Below are 22192 nucleotides of genomic sequence, written 5' to 3'. Positions count from 1 at the left end.
AACAGGTCAGGCATGGATAATGTGATCTGTGATTGTAATGGGGATCACGTGACTGAGGGGCTCTGGGAAGGTTGTAAATGGCTGTAAAGTTATTTTTTTCAGCACTGCTGTAACTTTGAGCGGTCACTGAAGTCTTCATCTATAAAACGACCCGATTGGAATCCATGATTAAAACCCCAAACAATCTCTGTTTAAGCTGTAAATGTGGTAGGATCTAGAATTGCATAGTATGTGGTAATGTCTAAAAATTATAAAAAATGCAATGATATCTAAAATGTATGTAATATGATAATATCTGAAGTTACATAAAACCTGGCACATGTGCAGCCGCAGGAAGTTGGCCTATCCAGGCCCGGAGGCCTCACACGGGACTCCCGTACCTTTGCCAAACAAACCGAAGGGGTGGCTGACCGCCTCAGTCTCATTGCCTGAAGCAGCTGCTGCTGTTTGAGTCTCTTGGAGGAAATGACGGAGATGCAGGAGGGTGGTGGAGCGATGCTCCCCTTGGTTCCCTTCTTCTCCTTTCCGCCTTCTGCTGCGTACTCAGAGACCTGGGTGGGCTTCTGGGATGGGAGGGGAGCTGCTTCTACCTTCTCAGTCTGCCGGGCCCCATCTATGGCACAGATAAGGGGCTTTGAAAAGCTTCCAGGAAAAGAAAAGGTCAGGCTGCTCAAAATCCTCAAACATATAATTCTGTCACCCCAAAAACCACATTGAACTGAGATCGGATCTATTTTTTGCCTACATTAAACAACGAATAAACTCACAATCGTAGTCAATCAACAGATTAGAATTAGAATCAGAATAGAGATGGAAGGGACATTGGAGGTCTTCTAGTCCAGCCCCCTGCTCAAGCAGGAGGACCCCATACCTGGGGTGTCAAATTGGCAGCCAGCAGGCCAGATGCGTCAAGTGCAGGCCACGCCCACCCTGGCTCTGCAAAGGCAAGAAACATCACGATACATCATGTGACGTGATCGAGTCTTGACACCTGTGCCCTATTCCATCTCAGACACGTGACTGTCCAGTCTCTTCTTAAAAGCCTCCAGGGATGAAGCACCCACAACGTCTGAAGGCAAGCTGTTCCACTGGTATAAAACATGATAGCAGGAGCTCCTACAAAGACAAGGGGGTCAACTTATTCTCCAAAGCACCAGAGGGCAGGACAAGAAACAACGGATGGAAACTGACCAAGGAGAAAAGCAACCTGAAATTAAGGAGAAATTTCCTGACGGTGAGGACAATTAACCAGTGGAACAACTTGCCTCCAGATGTTGTGGGTGCTTCATCCCTGGAAGTTTTTAAGAAGAGACTGGACATTCACTTGTCTGAGATGGTATAGGTCCTCCTGCTCGAGCATGGGGCTGGACTAGAAGACCTCCAAGGTCCCTTCCAACTCAGTTGTTCTGTTAAAAGATGCACTGCTGAGGAAACACCCCTGGGGCTTCAAGCAGGAAGAAATAGAAGATTTCTATGATCCCTTTTGTGCTTTTGAGTTTTAAATTTTTAAATCCCTGAGGATAACAAAGGTGTCTTGGCACATTACCCAATGGCAGTAGGTGTTTGCCTTTGCACCATGGGAGGCACCTGCTTGCCTGAACCTACCTCCATCAACCTTCTTGTGCTTCGTTTGAAATTCATGGAGAGGAACAGGCTTTGGCAGAATGGGTGGCTTCTCTAGAGTAATCCTAGCAGCACGTGGGATCAGTCCTCTTTCAATTAGATTTAGGATGCCTAGGAAGAGACGAGGCTTCACAGATTACTTCAAGGGCAACTTACCTGGCCGGTCTAACGTTTTTGACTTACAAACAGCTCAGAGAGTCGACGGAGCGAAGGCGGAACCAGAGAGGGTGCATCTGAAAGAGTAGCTGACAGTTAGGACAAGCCAGCAGAAGGTGAGGTGACACCGTCTTCCCGTACAGGTGGTCCTCGACTTACAACCCAATGGAGCCCAAAATTTATGTCGCTAAGGGAGAAACGTATTGAGTTTTGCCCCTTTTTACCACCTTTCTTGCCACAGTTGTTAGGTGAATCTTAAAGGGAGGAGGGTTTTGGGCTCCTGACAGAATCCCTGCAGTTCTTAAGTGAGTAACACGGTTGTTAAGTGAATCTGGCTTCCCCACTGACTTTACTTGTCAGAAGGTCACAAAAGGGGATCACATGACCCCCAGGACACTGCGACCGTCATAAATATGAGTCAGTTTCCAAGCATCCGAATGTAAATCATGCGACCCTGGGGATGCTGCAACGGTCATGAAAAACGGTCATAAGTCACTTTCTTCAGTGCCGTTGTAACTCTGAACGGTCACTAAGCGAACTGCTGTAGGTTGAGGACTGCCTGTACCTGAGGAGGCCCACCTTTTCTCCACAGCGCCGGAGGGCAGGACAAGAAGCGACGGGCGGGAGCTCGTTGGATGGAGATCCAACCTGGAAATAGAGGCAGTCCTCGACTTACAACAATTTGTTTAGTGACCAAAGTTATAACAGCCCTGAAAAAAGCGACTTACGACCATTTTTCATGCTTATGGCTGCTGCAGCATCTGCGCGGTCATGTGATCAGAATTCGGATGCAAGGCTCATATTTTCGACAGTTCCGGTGTCCTGCAAGCACCTTTTGTGACCTTCCGACAAGCAAAGTCAGTGGGGAAGGCAGAATCCGTTCACAACCACATTACGCACTTGAAAGTTGAATAATTCACTTAACGACCGTGGCAAGAAAGGTTGTAAAATGGGGGCAAAACTCACCGAACAAAGGTTTCACTTAGCAAATAGAAATTTTGGGCTCAGTTGTGGCTCTAAGTCAAGGACTACCCATAAGGAGACATTGCCTGACAGTGAGGACAATCGATCGGTGGAACGGCATTTGCCCCCGGAAGCCGTGGACGCTCCATCCCTGGAGGCTTTGAAGAAGAGACCGGACAGCCGCTTATCCAGAAGGGAACGGGGCCCTTACTTGAGCAGGGGGTTGGAGAGAAGACCTCCGAGGTTCCTTCCAACCCTATTATTCTGTGTTCTAGGTATAGCTAGTGGCCAGCCAACTGTCTCCCTGGCCAATCTGTTGTATTTGCAAAGGCAAAGATAGTGAAGGGGCCCCGCAGAATGAAGTGACCATGACTGACCTTTCTCTGCGTCCTTCTCGGAAATAGGCACGGCAGAGCGAATGTTGTTCAAACGGGAGGATGGTGGTGCTACAGAAAGGTTGTTGCCTGTCACACCTTTTGCAATCTTTTGCGTCGGTGCCTAAATAAAGAGAAAAACATTTCCTCTTTCAACTGCAGACCTGTTGATTGTATGGACCACTTATGTCCAAGAACATAATTTAGGCAATAAAATATAATTTGGAAGGTTTCATGGCTTAGGAATGTGCAATATACTATGGGGTTCTACCAGCAATTCAGATAATTTAAATATATTTAAATCTATAGAAAAATCTGAATAATCAAGGTCACATTCTTGTAATCCAAACTCTTTTTTTTAAAGATCTCAGGATGGTTTGGTAAAAGTCAGTTGTGCATATGAATGCTCATCACCCTACTAAACGTAGTTGCAAAAATTTGCTGCTTATTCACTACTTCATGAAGAATACCTCATTAATTGCCTAGAGTACCAAGATTGCAGCAGGATAAATAACTTTTTGTACCTCTGTTTCATTAGTTGCAAAATCTCTTCTTCAGTTCTCAATTTACAGCACTGTTTCAGAAGAATAAAAATTAAATAGATGTTGGTCTTGATTCTAGGTGGCAACATAATAACAATATTTGAGGGGCTGCAACAAAGAAGGGGGGGGCAACCTATTTTCCAAAGCACCAAAAAGCAAGACAAGAAACAAAGGATGGAAACTAATCAAGGAGAGAAGCAACCTGGAATTAAAGAGAAATTTCCTAACAGTGAGGACAATTAACTAGTGGAGCAGTTTGCCTTCAGAAGTTGTGGGTGCTCCATCACTCGAGGTTTTCAAGAAGAGACTGGACAGTCACTTGTCTGAAATGGTATAGGGTCTCCTGCTTGAGCAAGGGGGGTTGGACTAGAAGATCTTCCGGCTCCCTTCCAGGTCTGTTATTCTGTTAAATTAGAAGTTGAATAGTTCTGCCTTTGCATTATTATTTGTTGGCAGTTTGGCCTCTTCACTCAGCAGCTGGTATAAATGATTTTTTTTTTTTACATTTGTTTTGGACTTACCAAAAAAGGTCCTTTTTGTTAGAGACCTTTGCTAAGCTTACTATAGTAACACATGCCTAATATATAACCCGAGAGACCAGTATTCCTCAAAAGGAAGCCAAAATAAATACAAGGCTATGCCTACTTTTTGGTTCCAACAATAAATGTACAGTTAACTGACAATCCAAAGGCATATCTTCCAAGTCCATCCTAACATGATGTCGGCCATCACGGGAATGGTTCTAGATTTCTTCCAGAAAGGTCTGGCTGCAAGGAATCCTCCATTTTGGAGCTGGCTGATCACATGGAGTGCCTCAGATGCCTCTACCAAAAAGGAAGCGCTGGACAAAATCAGGCATCCTGCTCACAGGATAAACACTGCTGTAACGCTGAAGCAAATGACTCATTTCCAGGCAATGAATTGGACATGTCTAATATCGTGAAAACATTTTGGTGAAGAGAAACATTACATCAGAACACAATTTTCAAAGGTTAGAACAGAGATCTTAATTTGGGCTGCCGGCAAACATTTACTCTGCATAATATGCCTGAAATGTGCTGCAGAAGTATTTTCTCTTTATCTCAAGCAATTCTCTGTATAATTAACTTGAGGCATGAGACAAAAGAATTCTATTAGTTCTTTTGAAGTGCATTTCTCTCGTGGATAAAAATGTCCCACTCAATATGGTTATTTTTCTATGGTTCAATTTAAAACAAACAGTTTTTTTTTTTAAAAAAGGGTTTTTTGCATTTTATTGTTTTCCTTTTGTTAGGAACAAAACAGAACTGAGGCAAAACAACTTTAGGAAGTGAAGGAGGCAACCAGCAGATTGCAGAACAGCAAATGGACACCGGATGTGCACACACCAGAGACCGTTTCATTGTTCACATTCGACGTTCACAGCTGAGCAACTCACCAACAAGTTTTCTCTAGAATCAGATTGATTCTGAGGACGGAACAGAAGCAGAACATTTGGCTCCAGATGCAAGGCTGTTTCAGTTACTACTCTTTAGCGACACTGATAAATTAGCTGGATGATGGCTTCATATTACTAGTGGCCCGTGGAAATGATTCTGCAAAATTATGGACACATGGAAAATATATCGCCCCTGCCAGAGAGCCAGCCAACAAAAACAAAAACCCTTCCCATCTGTGATGAAACCCTTCAACTATTTTATGTTTTTTTAGGGGGGGGGGAAAGACACTTAATTTTGTCACTTCATGTGAAAAGATTTTTAATTGTGGGCATCGAAGCTATTCAATACAAAAGGAATGCAAAATATGAATATACAGAAGCATTTAATATAGACTTAGCCGCTTAAGAAACTATTTCTACTTTTCTCCATCTGCTGACTTAAGCATCTGGTACCTTCCCAAGATACTTAGCACTCCACATAAATTATCAATTTCCTCCAAATCACCACAGAGCAGGCTAATATTAGTAGGAGAGCCATATTAGTCTACGACAGCCAAAAATCAGGAGTTCAATACAGGTAGCTCTCATTCAGCAACTGTCTTGTTTAGTGACCAACAACAGTGATGAAAAAGTAACTTTGCAACCAAGCCTCGCATTTATGACCTTTGCAGGTCTGTAAACAAAGGAAATCTGAAGTCAAATCATAAACCCGGTGGGATTTTCACTTAGTGACTGCCTCACTTAAAGACCAAGTTTCTACCTGAGGACTACCTGTAGGCCTTTTTCAGATAACAAATGTTATTAATAGGGATATGCATTGCATATAATTAGACACAAAGACAGTTTTTCCCCCGTGCCATCACTCTACTGAACACTTAATTCCCACAGTGCTGTCTATTCTCATCTTTTCATATCATCTCATCTTTCCTATCTTCTTCTATTATTTTTTTTATGATCTATCAATTATTGTTTGTAACTTATGATTAATGATTGTAACTAATTTATGATCTACTACTTGCCGTTTATAGGTACATCGTGAGCTTTTAGGAGACAAATTCCTTGTGTGTCTGATCACACTTGGCCAATACAGAATTCCCTTCCTTTCCCTTCCCTGTTTTTGTATACTGCTCATTACATCAGATGTATGGAGAGGCTAAACTATTACACTCTTCAGTTGGGAGGAGGTGGAGAAGGGAGGAAAAACCAGGTGCCGACTTTGCCTCTGCCTTTACACCCACAGTCCTGCCAGAGGCCTCCACCTGTCTTCACTCCCCAGATTAGGGCTCCCTCCACAGCCCTTCCTCTAAGGCAGGGGTTCTCAACCTTGGCAACTTTAAGACTTGTGGACTTCAATTCCCAAAGCTGGCTGAGGAATTCTGGGAGTTGAAGTCCACAAGTCTTAAAGTTGCCAAGGTTGAGAACCCTTCCTCTAAGGTGACCCCTGCCGTGATCTGCCAGCAACGCCCCTTGGGATTCCATGCAGGACAAACATGGCAGACTGTATGCAAAAGAGTTAATGGACACAAATCTAGCACAAAGGCTCAAAACTAGGACAAAGTGGTATCCGAGCATTTTAATTTCCCAAGACGCTCCATTACAGATTTCAAAGTAGCTCTTTTGGAACAAAGAAATTTTACAGGCACAATTGAGCGGAGAGATGGTGAACTTACATACCTCAAATGGTTTCAGGCCAGCTCAACAAACACAACAGGCATTCAGCACATTACAATTGCCAATTGAAAAGACACTTGCAATTTGTCTCTCAGGTAGCCGGCATCTGTATTTCCCCCCCAACCCCCAACCCAGCCTCCCCCCAATTTAAACCCAACACCAGTCTAGCTACTCTGTGCATCGGATGAAGCAAGCATGGCTGACAAAAGCTTATGCCTTTCCATTAAATTTGTCAGCCTGAAAAGTTGCTACCAGCCTCCCTCTGACTAGTGAGGAGAGGTTGGAAAGTTGGCTCACGGCAGCCTAGACTTTTGAGCAAGAAACTTTGCAGTTCCTTCTGTTAACCGTTCAACCGTCCAAAGCCCCCGTTCTCCCATTTTAGAGTCAAAGCCCATTTAGACTCTCAGGGAAGCCTTTCTAATTGAAAGCCTCTTCTAGGCTGCCCTTCCAGCCGACCTGCCTCAAATTACCGCACCAGGTGGGTGGCCAAGATGAGATGCGTGGCCGCCGCCGTGCCTTTCAAAGGCAGGACAGAAGCAGCCCAGAAGGGAGGGAGCCGGGAAGTAGCTGGCACAAACTGCTGCGCCTCTTACTGGTGGGCAAGAGGCCAGCCGGTGCCGAGCAGGATCGGACAGCTGGGCTTATTGGAATTCCGGGCTGGGCCTCCCTCCTTGTCCAGCGACAGCTGTAAGCCAGCAGCCCATAGCATCTCAATCAGGCGTGGCATTCCTTCCAAGAATGCTGATACGGAGAGGAGCAGCCTCGGCTCCCCTCCACCTTGCAGAGTGACAGTCAATCTTGGATTCCAGATGACAAGGACTGGATGCAAAATGTAAAACAAATGGTGACCTTTCCAAAGATTAATTTGTTTACCAACAAAACGCTCTCGGTTTGTCATCCGGGATAGAGGTGACCTTCACGTTCCCATTTCTGGGTGGAGAGGAAACTGCGTGCAGTCATCTGCTCACTTAACCCGATCTCACCAATTATTACTTCTCTTATATTTGGGGGAAAGGACAGTTTATTAATTTGTCGTTGTCTTCTGTTACGTTTGTTATAAATGCAGCAAACGTGCTGCCAATTACCACGGTAGAACATCAATTTGTTTAAGTCTGATTCCACTCCGGATGCCAACATTGGGGGTTTTATTCCCTTTTTGTAATTGAAACCATAGACAGAAGCTTCTCCCCCCTCCCCTTCCCAAGATCTTACACCTCCTTGTCCGTCCCGCAGCACATCTGAAAAGAAAACCATGGTTCTTACTACTAGAGAGCTGTTTCCAGAACAAATGGCTGCCCCTTTCCTATGCAGAGGCAATTCAGAGACAAGCAGGGCAGAGTCCAGGCACGGAGGGATGCCCACAGCTTCACAGAGGACGAAAGCGAGAGGAAGAACGAGGGGAGGAACTTAGCAAAAGGGGCAGCAGGACTCGTAAAAATTCGGGGATGGCAAAGGCATTAAATTCCCTCTCATGAATAAATGAAAAGGAGCCAAGTTTATCTTGCATTATTTATTTATTTATTGGAAGGTGGAGACCCAAGCATCGGTATAAGTCTACTGCTACACAACAATTCTGTGAACATGAAAATGATGGAGAGCTCCTTTGAGGTCACTGCAATTATGAAGACTTATTTTTGTGGAGGTTTCAATGGGCATTTTTGCCCTTTGACAGAGGTGAGCAACTGGGAAATTGCCGGAGGAGAAAGCGGTAAGAGGCCTGCAGCTAATCGGCCACTCTTAATATGCACACAATTAAAATAATTCGCAGGCTATTTTAATTAACACAGCTAATCTGCATATTTAAGCAAATGTAATTAACAGAATTTTGTGTATTCACAAACACCAATCTATACGTCTAATTATGTGCAATTAACATAGTTTGCATTCAAGTTTAATTAATGTTAATTTGTATATTTACATTGCTTGTAGTTAACATAATTTCATATTTTCACAAACGCTGCTAAGTTATATATTGCAGTTATATATTGATATATGTTATATCAATGTCACTGATATAATCTGCAGAAAATTCTTTAAGCTATACGGTCAAGTAACAGTAATATTCTTGACTAGCCTTTTTCAAAAGAGAATCAAGTGGCTGATACATTCAGGTTGCTTCAACACAGCTGGAAGTTCTCTTTCGTCCTATTATTTATTGAAAAAATGTTCAACATGTGCTGTGATGTTGCTTACGGAAGACCAGATCTGAGCTAGCAACCTGGAGTGAAGTCGTGGCCAGAGTACTGCCAAATCTTAGATCCCTCCACCAAGCAGGCGGGGACCTTTGAGGATCATCACTTCTGGATCAGGTATTCTTTCAAGCTGCACAAGGGCCTGCTGAGGCCCAGGTGGGCCTGCGTACGTGTGCCGTAGGCGCTCTTGCCTGGAAGAGGCATCTCTAGCCATAGCGAGTACATTCATTACGAATGAAGGCAAATCCACGTGTCCTGGGATAAGGCGGCAGGATCCAGTCTGGGTCGGTCACCTGGACCAGAGAGCTTTAGTCTTCCGAGCTTCCGGACCCGTGCTGGAGCCCACCTTCGGGCAACTGCCCTCTGGCAGAGTGTGCGCTTTGGGCTGTTCTGTGTGCGGTATTTATATGGTGTCTGTTGTATGTGGGGTTTTTTAGATGTTGATTGGGGTGTTGACGGCTGGCAATTAAGTTGTTGGCTGTCATTTCTCTGCGCTGCCCAGCCCTCTCTTCCTCAGGACTTGATAAGCAGGTGGTAAATCGGCACTCCTGTTGACCGATGAGGGGCCCGTTTCCCAGGCTCCCGTCACATCCCTGGCTGTTTTTGTGCCTGCTCGTCCAACCATCTTAGTAGCTGCAAAACTGAATGTGTGTCCCTGTTCATGGCAGTGTGAAGCTACCAATGAGTTCGGGTCTCCTTGTCTGACCGCTCACTTGGCAGCACATCAGCATCCCAATAAACATCTAAAAAACCACACACAACAGGCACCATATAAATACCACACACAGAACAGCCCAAAGCACACACACTGCTAGAGAGACGTTCCCCGAGGATGGGCTTCAGCATGAGTCTAAAAACTTGGAAGACAAAACTCTGGTCCCGGTGACCGACCCAGATTGGTTCCTGCAGTATATTCATTTCCCAGTCCAGATCGCTGTAACTGGCTCCCTGGCTGTTGTCCTCAGAAAAAGTTTGAAAACTGCAGCTATTGCAAAGCAAAACAGTCAGGTGGCCCTCTTTAGAGCTGGGGTGTCCAACCTTGGCAACTTTAAGGCTTGTGGACTTCAACACCCAGAATCCTCCAGCCAGCCATGTTACGTTCCAGAAGTGATGATCCTCAACTGTGAATTCATGCTGGCTGGGGAATTCTGGGAGCTGAAGTCCATAGGTCTCAAGACTGGACATCCCTGCTTTAAAGTATGTTCCCACAATCTTATGATAACCTCCTTCTAATCCATTTCAAGGAGTTACAGCTGATTTATCAAATCTCTAAACATCGTAAGGCCAAGAGATCTGAGAGATCATCTCTTCTTGTTTGAATCTGCCAGGTGGCTGAATTCATTGTCAGAGATTCTTTTGCATGAGCCAACACATTTATTTAGTGATAACCACATTTTGGTTGTGAAATTCCTTTTTCTAGGAATGCCCTGAGGGCAGGGAGGACCTTCTCATCCCACTCGGCATGGCACTTTTAAACTGAAAGCTCTAATTCTGATCTAAAACTTTCTGCTTTTGTTCTCTGACAATGTGTCATATTTTTGCATGAATCACTTCGGAAGGCCTTGTTAGGACAAACAGTGATACAAAATGCTTCAAAAAGTGAAATGAAATGACATAAATAAACTATTTAAACAAAAATTATTTAAACTATAAATTAGAATGTAAAGAGTATTTATGTAAAATAAAATCCAAATATTGGTCAGAATAAAAAAAAAACCTAGTGGGGAATCTCACTGAAACATTCACTGAGGGTTTATATATAGAAGGTAATAATGTTAATCACACAAGCAAGTGAGGATTTGCTTTTATGGGGGGGGGGAGTTATTTCAGATATCAGAACTTTTCATTCGTCACCTCAAACACACAGTTGTCTAACATAATGCATTAGTACATTCCACAGCCAGGCACCAGGAGCATATGAACTAAAGAGATCAAGCGATGTAGATGCATGCGTGAACTATTCAACAATATTTTTCCTGGCACAAAATATTCTGATGATGAATTTCCTAAAACAGCACATTGCTGGAGCTGGACGTTTTGCCCAAGAGAGTGGCTGAGGCTCAACTGTTCTGAAGAAAATCAGAGGCAAGAAACAAAGCAACGGAGATACTTTTTTGATTACTTACGCATGCGGTTTCCCTCCGATTAACCAATGGCAAACTGACACCATAGTTCTGATTTACAATGCTTCGGTGGTATACGTGCCTTGGGTCACACAGAATCCTCATCATCACTGAAAGCTTGTGCTGTAAAGAAACACAACACAGCCTGTCTACAACAACAACAATGCTGGAAGTTTTGTCTAGAACTATTTACCTTGGTACTCAACTGCTTTGAAACTCATCAAATTCGGCACTCAACGCATTTTGACTCGAAAAGTTTGTTCCGTAGTCATTGTTTGTTTGGCACTCGATGCACAAGTGAGAACATGTTGGTGTCAGCTGCTTTGTGACTCACTATATTATTTCTTATGGAAAAAAATTGTTTGGTACTCATTGTGCCTCCCGGCACCAATTAATGGGTTGAGTACTGAGGCACCACTGTATTTATTAAATGTATACGCCGACCACCTCGCTATCCACGTTATCCCTGCCAGCTTTGTTAGCCTCCGCGCATGATGCCTTCGCTGGTCAACTGGAGGAGCGCAGTTTATGCAGAGCATGGGCAGCAATGCAAGAGGGAAATCATTTCATCGTGGAGAAAAAGCAAACTCTTTGCTATCTGCTAAGAAAAGCCCATTTCCCTATCAACGGAGAGGGCAGCTCACCTGATTCCCCTAACTGAACCTGCCTCTCTGCCCTGGAGCCTTTCCTGCACCGCTGTCCTCCTCATTGCCCAGGGGACTGACCCGGCGGTTCTCCTCGGAGGCCTCTGGATGGCTAGACTGGATGCTTCGAGTCCCTCAAGCCCCTCATGCTGGCAGAAGGGAAGGCCACTCCTTCGACTGAGAGGCCAAGAAGCTCTGCAGCTCTGCCTGAAGGTGGCCGTGTGGGGCTGCAGTGATGGGCATCCTTGCTCAAGGACCCAAAGAAGCACAGGCTGAGGCTGCAGATCTCAGCTGAAGCTACTCCAAAACCAAGCGGATACCCAAGGCAACTACATGTAGCCCTTCACTTACAACAGCTCGTTTAGTGACTCTTCAAAATTACAATGGCACTGTGTCCCGGGGTCATGTGATCGCCCTTTGGCGACCTTCTGACCAGCCAAGTCCATGGGGAAGCCAGATTCACTTAACAACCGTGTTAGTAACTTAACAATTGCAACGATTCACTTAACAACTGTGGCATGAAAGTTCGTAAAGTTCGTAAAATGGGGCAAAACTCATTTCATAAATGTCTCGCTTAGCAATATAGATTTTGAGCTCAATTGTGGTCGTAGGTCGAGGATTACCTGTATATGTGCAGACCGAAGGGGTTGGTGTGCATTGCAAATTGCACGCAATAAGCTCGCCTTCTGCATCTTTGTGGGTGAGTGAGAATGTCCCTTTTTAAAAATAAAACACTAAGGCTGACACAGTCAGCGCTGCAGCCGCCAGAGACCCCCCTTCTATTATTATTATTATATTTATACCCCGCCCTTCTCCCGTAGGACTCAGGGTGGCTTACAGCCAGTTTAAAAACAGTTTAATACAATACAATACAAAGTTTTAAAAAATCATTAAAAATAAATATTTAAATCGGCCGCTTCTACTAAAATTTGGCTAAAACCAATTTAAAATACCCCTAGGCCAGTCCTGCCCGCTGAAACAACCAAGTTTCAGCGCGGCGGAAGGAGGGGAGATCCGGAATCACCCGGATCTCTGGGGGCAGCTCGTTCCAGAGGGTGGGTGCTCCGACAGAGAAGGCCCTTGCCCTGGGGGTCGCCAGCCGACACTGTCTGGCTGACGGCACCCTGATGAGGGCCTCTCTGTGGGAGCGTATCGGCCGGTGGGAGGCAATCTGTGGCAGAAGGCGGTCTCGGAGGTAACCAGGTCCAATGCCATGGCGCGCTTTAAAGATGATAATCAACACCTTGAAGCGCACTCGGAAGGCCACAGGCAGCCAGTGCAGCTCGCGCAGTAGCGGCGTTACGTGGGAGCGACGTTACGTGGGAGCGACGGGTTGCTCCCATCACCGCTCGCGCGGCCGCATTCTACAGGGGAGAATATACCCCCCAGTCCCATTCCCCCCCCCCCAAAAAAACAGTACCTTGTGGACCACAAATCAACTGTGGCCATCACTCTGAGACAGCTCACAAAGCACACTACACAACTCCAGCCAACTGAGGCCAGCGCCCATCCCATCATTTTACCTTCACCCCATCCGATCTTATCCATCATTTGTCATCCAAATTTAACATGGCTGTTATTTGTAGTTACTTCTCGCTGGAATTTGAAAACCACAAATAGCTGTCTGTTTTCCCCCTCCGATTCTGGTCAGTGCTTCCTAGAGATGGCAACTGCTCCGGGTTCAAGTGACATGTTTAACTCTAGAAAGGCGAAGGCCGTGGTTTGGGAGCCGGGCAGGAGGGGAAGCAGCCGGCGGAAAGCTCCTCCCAGAGGCCAGACCACCCGGCTCCCTTCCTCCGCTGCCCGGGGGTTGCAACCGCCCCAAACGCTTGACACCCTTGGGGAGCCCTGGCCTTTTCTCAGGCAGCCTCCGTACTCCCGCCATATATACAGGGGGCCCTAAAAATTCCATGACAAGACAGTTGTTTTTTGCCCCATTTTACGATCTTTCTTGCCACAGTTGTTAAGTGAATCATTTGGCCATGAAGCAAACGTGACTTCCCCCACTGACTTTGCTTGTCAGAAGTCGGCTGGGAAGTTCGCAAAAAGTGGTCACAAGACCCTGGGACGGGGCAACCGTCACAAATGCAGGCCATTTTGATCATGTGACCCTGGGGGCGCTGCAAAGGTCGTAAGTGTGAAAAACGGTCCTAAGTCACCTTTTCAGTGATGTTGTAACTTCGAACAGTCACTAAACGAATGCTGTAAGTAGAGGACCGCCCGTGTCCCATCTACACGGCGTGTCCCCCATTCCCCCTCTCCAAGCCCTCCTCCCACTCCCTGCGAGCTCATAAAAAAGGGGCGGCTGCGAACGGAGACCTCCCAGTGCCAAGAGTGTTATACAATATTGGGAATGGCAACTTGGTCATTAAATGAAGCAGTTGCTAAATGAAAAATCATAATTTTATGATTTTATTTCAGCTTTCCTTTGCTTTACAGACTTGTGAAGGTTATAAATGTTTGGGTTGGCTGAAAAGTTACTTTTTCATTACCACTGCAGCTGAATGAGGCAGTCATTCTGCTACAATGGGGCAGTCACTAAATGAGGACTACATGAATCGCTTATAAATGTTGAACAATAATTATATGTTGCCTTACATTTATTGTACATTAACTGTATTTTATTATCACATCTTGCACACTGCTTAGAATGGAACAGTTTATAAATTCCAGAAAGAAACAAAGCAAAGCAAAGCAAAGCACCAGAAGGCAGGACAAGAAGCCACGGATGGAAACTAAACAAAGAGAGAAGCGAGGAGAAGCTTCCTGACAGTGGAAACATTTAACTAGTAGAACGGCTTCCCTCCAGAGGTTGCGGGTGCTCCATCACTGGAGGCTTTTAAGAAGAGACTGGACAGCCACTTGTCTGAAATGGTACATGGTCTCCTGCTTGAGCCAGGGGCTGGACTAGAAGACCTCCAGGGTCCCTTCCCGCCCTGTGTTTCTGTGTTCTGTATAAAGCATTCTAACGCTCTGGAATCCCAGCAGATTCTCTTGTGCCAGCAGTCACAGCTAAAATGAGAACCCCCCTTGCTAGAAGGTCAACAAAACTATTCTTCAACAGTGAATGGAAGCTTGTGGTGAGGGAGAAAAGGAGAAATCAGCAGAAATGAGGTGCAGTTCTCCACCCTTTATCCCACCTTTCACTTAATTCTGAACTCTCCGGCGTATGTCGCAGGTTCAGCAAAATTCTGCTTTTATCAGCAACTAAAAGTGGTCCTGCCAAACCCGCTGGAGGCCATTCCTAAAAATTCTGGGCTTTAACGTTCTTTTTAATAACTCACTCAAAGTGAATGAACCGAAACGGGTCCCTCCAATTTGTTCTTTGCTTACTGAGGTCACAGACGTAAAGAACTTCACTTGGGAAGCAATTGAAAAATCAGATTTTGTTCCTTTTGGGCCTGCCCAAATGTTTTTCCTGCCCGTGAGTTCTGTAATCACAACCACAAGGATATCTCCGCATGTGTTCCGTGGGACAGAACTATGCCTCCTTAGTGTCAAAGGAAACACTCTAGTCACTGACAGCTATAGCATGAAACTCAACATTTCTAGTCAGGCGAGGGCGTCAGGGCGAGTTTGCAATAGTGGCGAATATCTGTAGCTCGGGTGGAGGATGAGGGTGGAGGTTCGTTCTCCGAGCTGGTGGGCTGGTTTCCGAACATTTCATTCCCAGGCTGGGGGACCTCTTCAGCGGAGTTTAGGGGAGGTCAGTGTCGGTGTCCTCCTGCTCTGTGTGGTCAGTAGGCCTTGAGATGGGGAGGATCACTGGGAGGGTCACAAGACCCATCACAAGACCCTCCCCTGACGTGACCTCCTCATCACAAGGCCTACTGACCACACAAGCCCCTGTAAGCAGAAGGACACCGACACAGACCTCCCCTAAATTCCGCTGAAGAGGTCAACCTAGCCTGGGAACGAAATGTTCGGAAACCAGCCCACCAGCTCGGAGAACGAACCTCCATCCTCATAAGTGCAAATAATTTAAGCCTACAGGACAAATGGATTAGCTCTGTTTCCCTCCTGTGTCTGTGCTGATCCAGGCCAAGACTTTGTGTTCTTGGCGTAATGGAGTGGTTAAGGCAGGGTTCTTCAGCCTTGGCATCTTGGAAGTATATGGACTTCAACTTCCAGGTTTACCCGGCCAGACGCGAATCCTGGTTATTGAAGGCCACATACCTTCAAATTGCCAAGGCAGAGAAACACTGGGTTAAACTGTTGCACTGGGACCAGAGAGATTCACATTTAAGTCCCAGTTCGTGTCAAAGCTCACTAGGGATTGTGGACCAGTTGCTCTCCCTCAATCTACCTGTGCTGTAGGGAGAAAATCAGGGGAGGCTTGTGAAGAAGCTACCTTGGTTTACCAAGAAGTCAGACCATCATCACAAACGTTACGGCTCCCTATCTTGCCTTGAGGGGAGGAAGAGCCCTGTCCCACCCACCCCTTTCTAGCCTGCAGGAGGATCCCATCCAAAGTGGGCCTGTCCTCGGGGGCTCCCTGAGCGAGATCCCTTGGGAGGAAAACCAGACCGCAGAATCCCTGGCAAGATTAAAGCCACAAGCCGCTTCGAACCTTTGAGCCCAAGGAGGAGGCTGGAGGCAGGGCTGCCCTGGCAGGAGGGGCCGTCGCGGGCACCTTGGGGAAAGCGATTTCCTTCAACGGAGAAGGCTCCAAGGGGATTCCCCTAAATTGGGAAGAGAATGAAATCAGAAAGCGGGCAAAAGAGCACGGCTTCATTTTCATACCCCCCCAAAGAAGACATTCAGTGCAGGCAGTCCTCGACTTACAACTGTTTGTTTAGTGACCGTTCAAAGTTGCAACGGCAGTGGAAAAAAGTGACTTATGACCGTTTTTCACACTTACGACCGTTGCAGCGTCCCCACGCTCACCTGATCAAAATTCAGACGTAAAGTCAATGGGGAAGCCAGATTCACTTGACAACTGTGTTGCTAACTTAATAACTGAGATGATTCACTTAACAACTGGGGCAAGTAAGGTCATAAAATGAAGCTAAACTCACTTAAGGAATGTTTCACTTAGCAACATAAATTATGGGCTCAATTGCGGTCGTGAGTTGAGGACTGCCTATAATTAGGATAAAATGCAAGTCCTGCAGAAAGGGATTAACGCTACAGGTGGTCTTTGACTTACAACTGGTCGCTTAGGGACCATTCAAAGTTGCGACGGACCCCCCCCAAAGGTCCTTGCAACCCAGTTCTGATGCCCCCCGTCACATGACCACATTTTAGATGCTCAGCAACTGGCCTGCACGGACTATTTGCATGGTCTCAAGGTCATGTGACCCCGATTTACATTTTTGCCAAAAAACGGTATTTACTTCCAGTTTTTGGCAAAAACACCTAATGGCGAACAATGGGCTTACTTAATGACTGCAACGTTTGCTTAATGGCCACAGATTCAGTTAATTAACATAGTGATTTGCTTAACAACCACTTCAAAGAAAGGTCGTAAACTCAGGTTTGTCTGAGATGACCAGCTTTTTGACCGTTATGACTTACAACCACAATGGGCAGGCTCTGTTATAGACGTAAGTCGAGGACTACATACATACTGATATTTGTTGGGGTTTACAGATACTCTAAGCTGTAATGCACTGTACTTTGGTTTTGACTGACCACATGCAAACATGGTCAGTGATTATAAATCATGCTTTCTTCAACAACAGCAAGCCACAATTTGAAAGCACAATTTCTTGTGGACATTCTTTTAGTCTATAGCTTGGCAGGATATGTGAACGTACATCAATTTGTGGTTTCTTGGTTTGTTCCTAATTTGCTTCAACCAAGCCTGTGGCCACTGCAAGAGCAGCTAAAATAAATACAGAATTGGCCAAATAAACCATGACTATTTCTTTTATCTGGAAAAATGATATGGCCTTGTTCAACAGCCATAGATAAGCAGCTGCAATTATTTGAGGAGTCCAAACAAGGAAGGGTTTTGCCCAACACAAGCCTGGTTACTCCTGTACATCCGGCCACAGCTCCCCCAAAACCATGCAAGTTAGTTACAGCACCATCCACACCATGTTTTAAGGCTGCCATATTGCATGCAAGATGCTGGGGTCTCTCCAGGAGGGAAAGAAAGAATATTCTATGGTTTGTTCTCAATCTGGAGACAGTCTCAGCCAGAAATTTCTAATGAGCAACCCAGTAAGACCAAAACAAGCTGTGGACTGCCATTTCCAAACAAACAGAACTTCAGAAAGAAGCAGTCAAGCATCAAGCAAAGCTATTCAGAGTCATGTGAATATAGTCACTTCCTAGTCCAATCCTTGCTAAGAAGCAGAAGACTTTTCTTACATTGATATTTGGAGATGGTTTATGAAAACTATCTTTGAATGCTAAAAGCAGCCAAATTGTGCCACTCAAAGATATTTATCCGATAAAACTGAATGTTCTTACCATTTGGAAATCTGTCTTGAAGACAGTTCTGCATCATCCGCTGGGAAAATAGTTAGCACTGATCTGTTCACTGCATTTAAATACTTCTCTGCATGCTTCTGTTCAGGAGTAGAGAGAATTATGTATGTATATATCTGTATATAATTGCATCCATCTCTCTCTCTTTCTCTCTCTCTCCCTCCCTCTAAGTAGTCCTTGATTTACACAATTGAGCCCAAAATTTCTGCTGATAAATGAGACATTTGTTAAGTGAATTTTGCCCCATTACGACCTTCTTGACAAATTTTTTAAGTGAACTACTGCAGTTTTTAAGTTAGTTACATGGTTAAGTGACTCTGACTTCCCCATTCACTTTGCTTGTTAGGTTGCAAAAGGTGATCACATGACACCAGGACACTGCAACCATCATAAATATGAGACAGTTGTCACATATTTGAATTTTGATCTCATGACCATGGGGATGCCACAATGGTCGTGTTAAAATGGTTATAATTCACTTGTTTCAGTGCTCTTGTAACTTCAAATGGTCACTAAATGAACTGTTGTAACTCGAGGACTACCTGTGGATTTTATTTCCCACTAAAGAAGAGGCAACCCACTCACCCTCAATCTGTTCTCTGCCCTTTCAACAACCAGTTCCAGACTCTCAGCCTCTGCTGCTTCCCAGTCGTGGCTGAAATCTCGCAGTTGTTCCTTCAACTGTTGAAGATCTTCTTGAACCTACAAAACAAAGCATGCACTGAATATACAAGAATATAAATGCATTTCTGAAGTTAAAACTGAAAATCTCAGAGTCTGCTGGAATATTACAAGTGGAGAAACCAGACAAAAGCTGGCATCTCAAATCTGATATTATCCAAAGCACCAGAAGGCAAGACAAGAAACAAGAAAAGAAACTAACCAAGGAGAGAATTAAGGAGAAACTTCCTAACAGTGAGGACAATCAACCAGTAGAACAGCTTTTGCCTCCAGACGTTGTGGCTGCTTCATCACTGGAGGTTTTTAAAGAGAGACAGGACAGCCACTTGTCTGAAATGGTATAGGGTGTCTCGTTTGAGCAGAGGGTTGGACTAGAAGACCTCCAAGGTCCCTTCCAGCTCTATTCTGATTGAATAGCTGGGGGTGGGATAGCTCAAATATAAAGTATACTCTAACAAGGCTACTTGGAAAAAAACAGGCTGGGTTCAATGATGTCCACAAACCAACGTAACAACACATAGGCAATGAAATCATCACAGAAATATTATTACCATCTTGCATCAGGATGTCGGCGAGAAGTGTGTGTGATTGCATCGTAACACTTGTCAATATTTACCTGCTGACCTTCTCCGCAGATGCGCCTGACTAGGTTAACCTATTCAGCCATAAAGCACTGTTGACAAAACACCAAGGCTAAACCAACATCAAACAGCCACATTCTGTCTCAGTGCATAATGTAAACAAGGCTACCCTGTTAAGCCATGTGATTTGACTTCTTTGCTTAGCATGATGTGCGATTTCTTAACTGTGTTTGATGGATTAGTGTGCTATACAAACATAGTCTGGCTCAAACACCAATTGTATTGATTTAGGCTTCAGTTCCAATAATAGGTTTAACACTCAATGAGACTTGCATATGAAGGATTCTACTGTGCAGCTGAATTCCAATATGCACTCCAACTGGGAGTAAGTGCCAATAAAGTTAATAATCTTGCTTCTGAACATTTTTAACTATTAAAATATCTTAAGATTTCTAATCTGTCACAAAGCCTTGTATGTTCTTAGGAGCAACCAACCAAACTTCATTTGCAAAAAGTTTTTTTTGATTCCTCCCCCCTCAGCTTTATTTTATCACAGACAGAAAACACTGTTTTTTATTTCAGCCATGTAAATACATTTTAGCTTAAGCAATTACACAAATAGATTTCTTCCTCCGAATTGTCTTTTAACAACTTCAATCATGGAAAAATTTTGGATGCAGTAAAAATCCAGTAAAATGATTTATTGCTTGCTCAGCATTCCTGACTTAACTATTCCACTGCCTGTTATGCAGAGCTGCTTTGAAGGAAGCTAACAAAATTGGTACCTGGATCCACAGATAGCCATCGAGTTACAACAGCAATGGAGAATGCCCATCGTGGCTGTAACCTGATTTTATGACCTTTTTGTGGCAGTTAAGTAAATCCCTGGGCCATTAAGTAAATCTGTGATCATTAAGTGAATATCCTCGTTGTTAAGTGAGCCAATAGCTTTCTACGGGCGTGGTTTTGTAGAGAACTGGAGGTACAATGCATTCAGAAAGTATTCAGACTCTTTCGCTTTTGACAATTTTGTTATGCTGCAGACTGATTCTACAATTGTTGAAATTCATTTTTTCTCATTAATGTACTTAATACCCCATGACAAAGTGAAAACAGAATTTTAGAAATGTCTGTAAATTTATTAAAAAGAAAAAACTGAAACATCACATGAGCATAAATGTTCAGACCCTTCACTAGGTACTTTGTTGAAGCATCTTTGGCAGCAATTACAGCCTCGAGTCTTTGGGGGTATGACGCCACAAGCTTTGCGCACCTGGACTGGGGGACTTTCTGCCCTTCTTCCTTGCAAATCCTCTTCAGCTCAGTCAAGTTGGATGGTGACTGTTGATGGACAGCCATTTTCAGGTCCCTCTGGAGATGTTCAATAGGGTTCAAGTCAGGGCTCTGGCTGGGCCTCCTTAGGATATGCAGTTGTCCCTAAGCCACTCCTGGGTTGTCTTGGCTGTGCACTTGGGATCACCGTCATGTTGGAAAGTGAACCTTGGGCCCAGTCTGAGGGTCTGAGCACTGTGGAACATGTTTTCATTCATCTTTTTTGTTCAGATTCTCTTTGTCATCTGGTCAAGTAGACGTGATCCCTCAGATACTGATCCATCTCTAATTTTGGGGGCTTTGGTGAATTTTTTTGGGGTTTTTTAGCTATCCCACTACATCTTTTGTCATCTGTAAATTTGATAAGCATTCCCTCCACCCTTCATCTAGTAATAAAAATATTGAAGAATAGAGGACAGGACAGGACAATCTTTACTTTACTTAACAAATTCTAGATCAGGTGGTCAACATGAGCCAAATCCACCCTGCCATCTGTTTCTGTATGGCCCGTGAGGTAAGACTGGACAGGTGGGTAGGTAAGTGGAGCTAGCTAAGCCTGAACCTCAGCTGAGCTCCCAAGGCGAAAGGTGGGGCTGAGCATTCGGGGCATTGGTGGCCTCCTTGCTGGCACCGGGCTCCTTGGCCTGCAGAGCTGCCAGCTGTACCTGCAGAAGCGCAAGAGGGCTGGAGCCTCTCACCTCACCTGGCTCCTGAGGAGGGGGGGGGCTGTGTGTGTCAAGGAAAAGGAATTTCATCCAAAAAAAAGTGTGGAAATTTGTTTTCCCTCTACATAATAACCTTGTGTGAACCTCTTGGCCCACAAAGCTTAAACTATTTACTCTCTGGCCTTTCACACAAAACGTTTGTTACTCCTCGCTCTAGACTACACATTCTGTTATTCTCTTTCTAATGTCATCCAGAGAGACTCGTCTTAGTCCGCCCGGCTTTAGCTCAGGGCAGCCTCTGGCCAGAGATCCCGAGTCAAAGAACCATAAATACAGTCTTCATTTTTTTAAAAACCGGCGCGCTGCAAAGCGGGCCGAGAGGCTTTGCCAACCCGGCCGCGGTCAATTTACCAGGCACGCTACGACGCAAACCCATGGCAGGCTGCAGGGCTGTGGAGCCCCGCCCATCGTGGTTTATGCAACAGACCACGGTTAGCCAGAGGCGGCCTCCCTCGACCCACCTGCACCAGGACGCCGCCCAGCTCGACACCCGGCCCGGCCGCCCCCGCCATGGCGGAGCCGCCCCCTGCAGAGCGCGGCAAGTCGCCGGGAGCCACGTGACCTCGCCTCCTAGCAACGGGACGCGCGGCCCGGGCGTGGACCATGAGCCCGTCGGAGGGGGGAGACCGGCCGTAGCAATGTGAACTGGACCCAGCTCCGTTTTCTGTTCGCGAAAGAAAAGAGGCGCGGAGGTGTCTCTGCTTCATTTCTCAGGATTTCGGAGATTACG

At 45.3% G+C, this 22192-nt stretch overlaps 1 protein-coding gene across 1 annotated transcript in view; it reads right to left on the bottom strand.

Moving 5' to 3' along the window:
* Positions 1 to 21974, bottom strand: part of IQCH (IQ motif containing H) — a 79418-nt gene extending 57444 nt beyond the window's left edge. The window contains exons 1-8 of the mRNA XM_029283333.1: positions 21924 to 21974; positions 18729 to 18845; positions 18126 to 18223; positions 16276 to 16387; positions 11065 to 11184; positions 3120 to 3240; positions 1616 to 1734; positions 381 to 632 (exon numbers count right to left, since the gene is read on the bottom strand). Coding sequence (XP_029139166.1) covers positions 381 to 632; positions 1616 to 1734; positions 3120 to 3240; positions 11065 to 11184; positions 16276 to 16387; positions 18126 to 18223; positions 18729 to 18845; positions 21924 to 21974 — 990 coding nt within the window. The remainder of the gene's footprint in view (positions 1 to 380; positions 633 to 1615; positions 1735 to 3119; positions 3241 to 11064; positions 11185 to 16275; positions 16388 to 18125; positions 18224 to 18728; positions 18846 to 21923) is intronic.
* Positions 21975 to 22192: the final 218 nt, after the last annotated feature.

Source organism: Protobothrops mucrosquamatus, unplaced genomic scaffold (assembly GCF_001527695.2).
Source record: "Protobothrops mucrosquamatus isolate PMUCROS unplaced genomic scaffold, P.Mucros_1.0 scaffold56, whole genome shotgun sequence".
NCBI lineage: Eukaryota > Metazoa > Chordata > Lepidosauria > Squamata > Viperidae > Protobothrops > Protobothrops mucrosquamatus.
The sequence above is the reverse complement of the archived record's forward strand: the minus strand, read 5'-3'. Positions and strand labels throughout refer to the sequence as shown.